Source organism: Gadus chalcogrammus, chromosome 12 (assembly GCF_026213295.1).
Source record: "Gadus chalcogrammus isolate NIFS_2021 chromosome 12, NIFS_Gcha_1.0, whole genome shotgun sequence".
Lineage (NCBI taxonomy): Eukaryota > Metazoa > Chordata > Actinopteri > Gadiformes > Gadidae > Gadus > Gadus chalcogrammus.
The window spans coordinates 27,755,176-27,765,175 of record NC_079423.1 but is presented as its reverse complement, the minus strand read 5'-3'; the positions used below and the strand labels follow the sequence as shown (position 1 = coordinate 27,765,175).

Here is a 10,000-nt window from a genome sequence, read left to right as displayed (position 1 = left end):
GTGTGTGTGTGTGTGTGTGTGTGTGTGTGTGTGTGTGTTTGAGTGTGTGTGTGTGTGTGTGTGTGTGTGTGTGTGTGTGTTTGTGTGTGTGTGCACGTGTATGTGTATGTCTACGTGTACGACTCGAGTGTATGTGTAGTCTATGTGTGTGTGTGTGTGTGTGTGTGTGTGTGTGTGTGTGTGTGTGTGCACGTGTGATACATGTGCATGCACGTGAATGCATGCGCGTGCGACACGTGTATCTCAAAGACTTCCAGGAAGGCATTAAAGCGGAGTCCAGCTGGGGACCCCACGCGGTCCCCCGTCGGGTTCCCAGGCGCTCTGGCTCCTTCCCCTCGTGTTTTTATGCACAAACTGTACCTGTGCTGTAATCCTCGTTCTGGCGCTCATACAATCTTCTTCCTGTCGGGCTGCTCTTCGTAGAAAAGGAGGAAAGATCCGTCGCGTGATATTGACCAGAACAATCAATGGTTCCGGCGTGGTTCTAAATCCAGACAATCAGTGCACATATGTGATGTTTGCGCCGTGGCGTCTTCTAACTACTTCCTTTGGGAGCAGTGGGGGGAGGGCAAAGACTTGTATGATGTCTTCGGGTGATGACATTCTCAGCTGTAAAGAGTGCATAATGAGGCCGTCTAGGTTCTTAAACAGGCCCCGTGGTGATGGCGGGCACCATTGTACGGAGCCAATCATTAGCCCACGTTTAAAAATAGCGGAAGCAAACAACCGGCTTCCTCTGACGACGTTTGTCCTTGGAATTCCGGGAAAACACTGAATGTTGTCGAACCTTTGTGTGTTTGTGTTATATGTACCTACGTACCGGGTTTCCAGACAAGTAAACATGAGTACACACACTCTCCCACTAGTGAGTTGTAAAAAGAGGTGGATAATTGAGAATTTGTTGTTTTTGAATTTCCCCCCCCCGAAAAAAGACCTCAACCTAAGTTGGTTTAGCAGCAGGGAGCTGAGAATGGTTAAGCTGACCTTTGGATTAAACAATAACAACGCTTGGAGGTGTGTCAGTCTCTGTGTGTGTTTGTGTGTGGGCGCAACGTGCATGTGCGGTTGCGTGTGTGTGTGTGTGTGTCCTTGGCTGTTCATCTCCGTTCGTTGCCCTATATTTACCTCCGGCTCGCGTGAGTTATCCTTTGTATTGGTGTGCACGGAGAAGATCTCAACAGACTATTTAATAAGCCATTACAAAAGCAAGCACACACGCACGCACGCCAGCACGCCCACAACACAATACACACTATTGTACAAACAGTATTTGGCACCCGTATAGTTCATGTATTAAGTGTCATTACAGTCAAGCCAATTCTCCAAAGACAAAAGCTCCAATTGTTCTAATAGTTAACGGCGCTTAAAGTTCATTAAAGGAAGAAAAGGGAGCCTGCTCACGATTTCCCGCTCAGGAGGAGGCTTACGAGGATTGAAATCCTCTGGCACGGTGAACCTCTGTTTGATTCCTACATCATGAACACAGTGGAGTAATTCACACCAGCAGCCCGGCCCTGGCCCGCTCCAGACGTTGTTCTTCGGTGGCTCACACATCACACCACGCACCGTGTGATTGCACCAGAACACCGGTTCTGAAACATCAGGTGGGAGGAGAAGTATGAAACTGCTGATCTGGCAGCGAGCACTGACCCTGTGCAGGACGGCCCGGACCACTTGGCTGATGTTGCTGGGATGGATCCAGAGATATATGACCTCATCTCGTGGGGTGTGATGAGCTCGTACACAGTGGACTTATTGAAGGGGAAGACAAACGGCTATAGGCTGGTGAGGGATCGCGTAGCACTGCATTCTGTTTTACATTTCCCCCCAAAACCGGAACAATTGAGCCGTAAAACCAACCACTTTGCTTTTATAGACCAAACATCAAACGCTTCTAGTCACAGAGGTCAGGGGTTCAATGCCTCTAGTGATTGTCAAGGTTCGCAGGGTGCAAGTGTGTGGGTCGTTTGCTGAAGCAAGGCACTGAAGCTAATAATATAGCTATTCCAATGCTAATGAGTTAGGAAAGCCATCAAGACACCCAAACTCCAAGATGTTATTTAACGTGTTAGTTTCCCTTTGGAATGCGCACAGTGCCATTGGTTATTTTCACAGTCTATAACAAAGTCCTGTAAAAAATAAAGTCTGTTCTTGTTTAATTTGTTGCATCCTAGTAGCCCTCGCCTACTTGCCCGAGAGAGAGAGTTTGATGACAGAGAGGTCTGAAAATAGATCATAGTCATTTATACGCCGCACACCCATTTTTTTCTTTTTGGCCCAGATGATGCCATGCATGAAACCAAGCTGCTGTCTGTGATTGGCTTAGAGGGATCTGAGAGGATGGGGTGATCCAACCAGTGGTGTGTCCCATTTGGTGGTTGATTGACTGAGCAGGTGAAGAACACACACACAAACACACACACACACACACACACACACACACACACACACACACACACACACACACACACACACACACACACACACACACACACACACACACACACACACACACACACACACACACACTAAACAACTTCTTTATCTTTTTATGGGTCACATATTAAGAGGAGAACACTGCCAGACTCAGTTAATTGCTTACTGTAGATCTCATGTGGAAGTGATTAGCATGGCATATGAATCAAGCCTACTGTAAATGGTTAAACTCAGAGTTGTTAGTGAAGAAATGTCAGATATGAGCGAATTTCTTCTTAATTCAATCACATTGCAATCTAAGAGTTGGACACGTTGCAAAGCTTTTTTCGATCATGGATCAATGGAAGAGAGGGACTGCCTGGCACCCTCAGGCTTAAGAGCTGAGCCAGCAGGTGTGGGCGAAAGGAACGATGTTCCTTTGGTAGAGCGATGTTCGAGTCTCTTGCCAGTGTTAGATATTAGTGTTGAGCAATCTGGATCAGATGTATTGCGTCAACACAACTTTATAGGCAGTGGGCAGTTTAAAATAATATTTGCGTGCACTGCTGAAATAAGTAAACATCTCCTGTTCTGCACGGAAGGAATGAAACAAGTGCAGCCATCACACAGGTTCCCGTTCTGGCCTTCACCTCGCTTCAAACCTGTGCTAATTCCTCCATGCCGGGATTGGCTCGTAAACAAACAAACAAGGCTGTGTTTGCTGATGAGACAGCAGATATGGAGTCCCACTGCAGAACACATACAATAGAGGAACATGGAAACGTTCTGTTTTATGTTTAAACGTCAAGCCTTTCATTGTTACCCAATGTGGTTCCTTATGAGGGCATTTATATACTTGTGAATGTTGGTGTGTTATTTGGAGTGTCTACATTTGTGAAGGTACGGGTTTTTATGTGTGTGAGCACGTTCATGTAGGACTAGTGTGTGTGTGAATGAGGAGTGCTGTACTGATCTCAACTGTGTGCGTTTGTCTAGCATAGGGGTGTGATTTTGATTGTGTAGGAGTGTAGTGTTTGAGTGTGTGATGAGGTGGTTCAAAATGTTAAGGACATCTGATGATACAAACTGTTTTATTTGGTGTGTGTGTGTGTTGGTCTAGTCCTTTGATCATTGGGAGCAGAGCTGCCCCGATCTCAATTGAATGTGTGTATTTGCATGTGTGTGTGTGTATGTGCGTGTGTGTGTGTGTGCGGGTGTCTGTGTGTGTTTGTGTGTGTGTATTTGTTTGCGTGTGTGTGTATGTGTGTGTGTGTGTGTGTGTGTGTGTGTGTGTGTGTGTGTGTGTGTGTGTGTGTGTGTGTGCATGTGTCTTTATGTGTGTGTGTTGTCCAGTCGTCCCATTATGGGGAGCAGTGCTGCCCTGATCTCAACAGTGTGTGTGTGTGTGTGTGTGTGTGTGTGTGTGTGTGTGTGTGTGTGTGTGTGTGTGTGTGTGTGTGTGTGTGTGTGTGTGTGTGTGTGTGTGTGTGTGTGTGTGTGTGTGTGTGTGTTGTCCAGTCCTCCCGTCATTGGGGGCCGCTCCCAGTGGATTCTGTGGTGCCGAGGGTCTGCAGCGCCACGCCCAGGAGCTCGGCCCGGAAGAGGTAGAGCCCAGACACACACACACACACACACACACACACACACACACACACACACACACACACACACACACACACACACACACACGCACACACACACACACACACACACACACACACACACACACACATACACGCAAGAACCCACATTCACATGTGCACATACACACATACATACACACACACACACACATTCAAAATATACACATGTGCACACACACATGATCAAATATCTGAACATACACACTCACACACACACACACACTCATACACCTGATGCCTGTGGGAGACGAAGGTGACCACAGAGAGGAGCCTATCAGGCTGTACACCAACATACCATCGCCACCGCCATACGTAGTCAGGCAGGTGGTGTTTGGTTGTTAGTACATTGTAAGTCATTTCATAATCATCTTGCATGTGTGTGTGTGTGTGTGTGTGTGTGTGTGTGTGTGTGTGTGTGTGTGTGTGTGTGTGTGTGTGTGTGTGTGTGTGTGTGTGTGTGTGTGTGTGTGTGTGTGTGTGTGTGTGTGTGTGTGTGTGTGCTCTTGATTGCATCCCTATCAACCTCTCTCATCTACAACCTTTTGTTAACTGGATGAGACGGCCCTTCTCCCCGTCTGAACAGGACATTGCGGAGACGTTTGTAATGGGGGCACCCTGTCGGTCCATTTTTATCCTACATGCCATTCTAAACTTTTTCCAAGGTTCGGTCACTGTTGAGGTCATAAAATGCATCGAGCAGATGTCTTCCTGATACGTGCCTGAAGGTGGCCTTGCTTTGCAAACACTCCCACACGTGTGACAACATATCGTCTGGACTGGGACCCCACAGCTCTGATGCACTTGAATGCCACCTCAACACACACACTTAAGACACTGGTGTGTCGGACCTCACAGCTCTGATGCACTTGAATGCCACCTAAACACACACTTAAGACACTAAAATATATACTTTCTCTGTTGATTTTATTATATTTACTTTATCTGTGATGGTACTCTTCCAATGGTACTAAATTGTTGCCGTATAGAACAACAACAACAACCCTTCGAGTGGCTTCAATTCTAATGCAATGATATATAAAATGCATATCGTCTACTCAAAACCATCTTTTGACGCTGTTGCTGTTCTTGTTTTTTCTTAAATTTCTCACCTAATGAATTCTGATAAAGATGCGTCCACTCTTTTTGCAATGCTGTGACCGTCCACAGGGGGCACCAGTGAACCGGTCCAGGAGAACCGTGGATGAGTTCAAGACCACTTGCATGCTGCACCTTCAGGCCGACCACCTGTACTTCAAGAAGTTCAAATCGGTCGAGGCTGTGGTGGCTCAGGTAAACAAAGTTACAAACTCACAAGATATCCTGGTGCACATCATGGTTGGACGATATTTTGATATTATTATTATAAAAACTATATAAGATATGCTACTGGGTTTTCCCTTTTGAAGAAACGAAATACGGTAAATAGTCAAACTAAACGGTAACTACAGCTACATCCTGGAGACCATCTAGAAAACATCAATGAGGGTGCATTCTCGGTGCAGACAGCTGGATGAAACGATGCCGCTTTCTGAATGTACTGTATATCTTCGGCACTCCGTGCCACTGTGCACATTGGCCCCGGCTCTGGCATCACAAATAATACTGCGTATCCTATCTCCTCCTGTTGACCCCCTCTGTGGATGTTTGTATGCAAACGGGTGGTGTCCTAAGCCTTTGGTACACCGCTTTTTGCGAACGTCAGGGCAAAATGTTGACTTGAAACATTGTTTTGACCATGCCAAAACTGGCTTCTTCTATTTGTTCAAATTTCTTCATCAGGAGTAACCCCCTTGGGATGAATCCATCTCGTTTTCAAGGGGGTATTTGTTCTAGAGATGACGTCAGTTAATGTTATTATTGCTTCTTCGAATCTGTGAATATTCTCAAGGCCAGAGTAAGTTGTTTTAAGTAGCGCATTCATATCTTTCATTGTCCACCACAATGCCTGAAAAGGCCCAACTGTTCACAATGACGGTGAACACTGAAGTCAGCTGCAAGGCCGACAAAGACACTAGCAGCTGCCCGGTTGCTCTCTCAATCTCTCTCTCTCTCTCTCTCTCTCTCTCTCTCTCTCTCTCTCTCTCTCTCTCTCTCTCTCTCTCTCCTCTCTCTCTCTCTCTCTCTCTCTCTCTCACTCTCTCTCACTCTCTCTCTCTCTCTCTCTCTCTCTCTCTCTCTCTCTCTCTCTCTCTCTCTCTCTCTCCTCTCTCTCTCTCTCTCTCTTCTCTCTCTCTCTCTCTCTCTCTCTCTCTCTCTCTCTCTCTCTCTCTCTCTCTCTCTCCCCTCTCTCTCTTCCTCCCTCTCCCTCTCCCTCTCTCTCTCTCTCTCTCTCTCTCTCCTCTCTCTCTCTCTCTCTCTCTCTCTCTCTCTCTCTCTCTCTCTCTCTCTCTCTCTCTCTCTCTCTCTCTCTCTCTTTCGCACATTCACTCTATCTGTGTGTGTAGCTAAGCAGTCTCTCTCTCTCTCTCTCTCTCTCTCTCTCTCTCTCTCTCTCTCTCTCTCTCTCTCTCTCTCTCTCTCTCTCTCTCTCTCTCTCTCTCTCTCTCTCTCTCTCTCTCTCTCTCTCTCAACACATGGTTTTGGCTTGGAGTAACAATTCCCAGTCCAGTATGGGGTACCAGCTATGTAGGGAGCCAGCAGGTTCATTCTTCAGTGCTGTTTGGCTGAACAAGGATAAACAGGTCTCTTTTAGCTCTGACGATATGTAGCAACACAAGTGTCACTGCTGAATGCCAAGCTCTATTGAAGTGCAGCCATAGATGGCCGGGTACAGAGAATGTGCCAGTCGGACACACGCATTGGTTAATGAGTTACTTCTGACTGACCGTTTCAGTGAAGTAAGAAGGCTTGTACATCCGAATGCATCATGGGATTTTTTTGTTGCAGATATTACGCCATTTTGAGAGGACTCAAGAGAGTTCTTAAAGTACAGATAAATCCTCTATTATTGTAAAAATATACCTTAACTTAGGCTAATAAAACATTGTTTTCCAGGTCTCGCATCAGACACACTGTGGCAGTTTCCACAGTGTCTCCCCATAATCATTCCATTATAAGTTGCTAAACAATGACCCAAAGATCATTTCCACCTCCACATTAACTTACATTCGGATGATCCTAATCTTCCAAAATCAGTCATGGAGATTTACATTTACATTTACATTTTGGGCATTTAGCAGATGCTTTTATCCAAAGCGACTTACAGAAGTGTATCAATATATCGCTATCGGTACAGAAAGGATGTTCATAGAACCAAGTGCAAGTACCACAATCGCTAGGTCAATCAATTCCCCATGTTACAGCCATGGTAGCAGCTACTGCAGTTGCTACACAGTTAAGTACTAAAATACAATACAATACAATACAATACAATACAATACAATACAATACAGTGTACAATGGTGGCCAGAAGTGGGAAGGTGGCTATGCAGAGTCGAGGTGGACTCTGCATAGCCTCTGGGAGATGAGGAAGTCCTAAACATCCCTCGCCAAGTTCAAGTAGGTGTTGATATGTTCTCCCCCACAACCCTCAAGCCTTTGCTCTTGATCCTTAACCCCACTTGAAAACTTTTCAGTGAAAGCTAAGTGAGTCATCTTGAGAGCACCCTTAAAAACCTCTTGAACAGTTCTCTGACGAGAGGAACATCCGTTTGTACAGTTTTTTTCTGTTTTTCCTTCAGTAACTACAGACTGGACAATAATGGAATGGTCTGCCTGCAAAACGAAAGAAAAAGCGAGGTTTGAACAATGTTCCGTCAGACGTCACGTGAAATGTATCCGCCAATTTCTCAGCCTCTACAACATTGTTATCCTTCTGCGTTGTCTGCTCTCAAACGGACACATCAGATGAGGCGTCACAAATCGGGTGACCTTCCAGACGCCCTGTATAGTAAACAAGCGAAGCGTGTTCTGCCCTCCTTCCTCTCGTGAGAGCGTGCAACGAGCTCTGTCCTCGATGTCTGGTCGTCAGGAAGGCTTCACTGCTAATGGGAAGGCAGGTTCGACCTCCCACTCCTCATCAATCACACCCAGGCATCCGTTTCTCACACGCTCCCCTTTTGAGCCAGTGCTGCTGTTTGAGCCTGCTGCTCTCCGCTCAGGGATTCTTTCCATTCACCCAACAGATGTGTTCATGTCACTACTGGTACAGGAGCGACGTCGTTCCGTCCAGGCTGAGCCACACCGGGTGACACCCAACGACACACGTGTATTCACACATACGCCGCGCACACACGCGCGCACGCACGCACGCACACACACATGCAGACACACACACATACACTCACATGAACCCAAACACACAAACACAAACATACATTCTAAAACACACACACATGGAATAAAAACACACACACACACACACACACACGCACACAAACACACAAATGAACAGCAGTTCTTCAACAGTGAAATTGTCAACGGTTGCTGTCGATAGACCATTGTGGGTGTTTGTGGGTGTCTGGGGGGGGGGGGGGGGGGGGGGGGTTGAAGTCTGTGCCCCAGCCGAGCCCCCATGGGGGGTTTCAATATTTACAGTCACAGCACTGTGCAGTTATGCAGAAGCCCCGGAATAGGAAAGGGGATTTTGCACACAGAGAGTTATGAAAACGTGACCTTTGCATTTGTAATTACATTAGAGAGTGGGAGCCACTGCGAGTGTGTTCACCCCTTGCCAGCCACACTGCTAATAATCCCCTATGAACAAGTCCCTGGATTTGCTGATGTGGTACAATTATGGAATGTGCTGATGGAAAAGCTAAGTCAATAAGTATTAGAAAATTATATTCTGTGTTGGGAGATTTGACCATCGTGGGGGATTAGGGGTGTGTCTCAGGGGGCAGGGGAATGAGTTCATCCGGGCTGCCGGATGCTTTCAGATAGGTTATCAGTCACAGAAGATAATCTTGACTTGATCCACAGAGAAACTGAAACCAACCCATATCATGCCATGTGTTTCGTATCTGTCTCTCTGCAGGTGTCTTCATTCATACGAGCCGTGAATGATATCTATGACAAGGTGGACTTTGAGGGAATCAAGCTGATCAACTTCAAAGTGAAGTCCCTCACTGTGAGAATCCTCTTTCACCATGATGTGGTCAAAGGCCAGGTTGAAGGACCAATGCCTGCACCATATAACTCGTCTTCTCTGTCTTGTATCAATTATTCAATACATAGTCTTTCGTTTTCCCCTTATCATCTCACAACGAGCAAATGATAAAAATGTTTATGGAGTGCTTTCGACCTGCACTTTAGGAATGAATTCAGGAAATGTTGGAGTTCATGTCATTCATGTCTTCCCTGCCCCAGCTAAAAAAGAACCTCAAACATTCCTTTTCATTAAGTGCTTTGACCCCACAACCCCCCCCCCCCCCCCCCCCCTCTTCTGTTGAGGAACCTTGGGTACTATGAAAGGCGCTATAAATCCAAGTTATTACTATTCTTATTATTGAGAATGTAACTAGGACCTCTATGATTAACCCAGAGTATATTGTCCAATACTCAGTGTGGACGTCCCTCTGATAAGACCCTGAGATGACCGGTGTGTGCTAGACCGCTCTGACTCCAGTAGCATCTCTTCTATGTCCGTCTACACCTGTCTCATGTCCCTCTTCGTCTTCTCGTCTCCCAGGTGATCACCGAGGGGGACGTGGACGACCCTCTGCAACGGCTCTTCCTCGGCCCCGAGAAGCTGCTGAGTCTGTACTCTGAGAGCGACTGGGGGAACTACTGCCTGTCCTACCTGCTCACCAACCGAGACTACAGCGGCGTGCTGGGTCTCGCCTGGGAGGGGAAGGCGGGTGAGAGCTGCTCCATTGACCTGTGTGTGTGTGTGTGTGTGTGTGTGTGTGTGTGTGTGTGTGTGTGTGTGTGTGTGTGTGTGTGTGTGTGTGTGTGTGTGTGTTTGTGTGTGTGTTTGTGTGTGTGTGTGTGTGTGTGTGTGT

The 10,000-nt window shown here is 46.6% G+C and overlaps 1 protein-coding gene across 1 annotated transcript in view; it reads left to right on the top strand.

Moving 5' to 3' along the window:
• Positions 1 to 10,000, top strand: part of si:ch1073-396h14.1 (disintegrin and metalloproteinase domain-containing protein 10) — a 33,829-nt gene that overhangs the window by 4,575 nt on the left and 19,254 nt on the right. The window contains exons 5-8 of the mRNA XM_056603588.1: positions 3,934 to 4,019; positions 5,226 to 5,348; positions 9,034 to 9,126; positions 9,688 to 9,856. Of these exons, the coding sequence (XP_056459563.1) occupies positions 3,934 to 4,019; positions 5,226 to 5,348; positions 9,034 to 9,126; positions 9,688 to 9,856 (471 nt within the window). The remainder of the gene's footprint in view (positions 1 to 3,933; positions 4,020 to 5,225; positions 5,349 to 9,033; positions 9,127 to 9,687; positions 9,857 to 10,000) is intronic.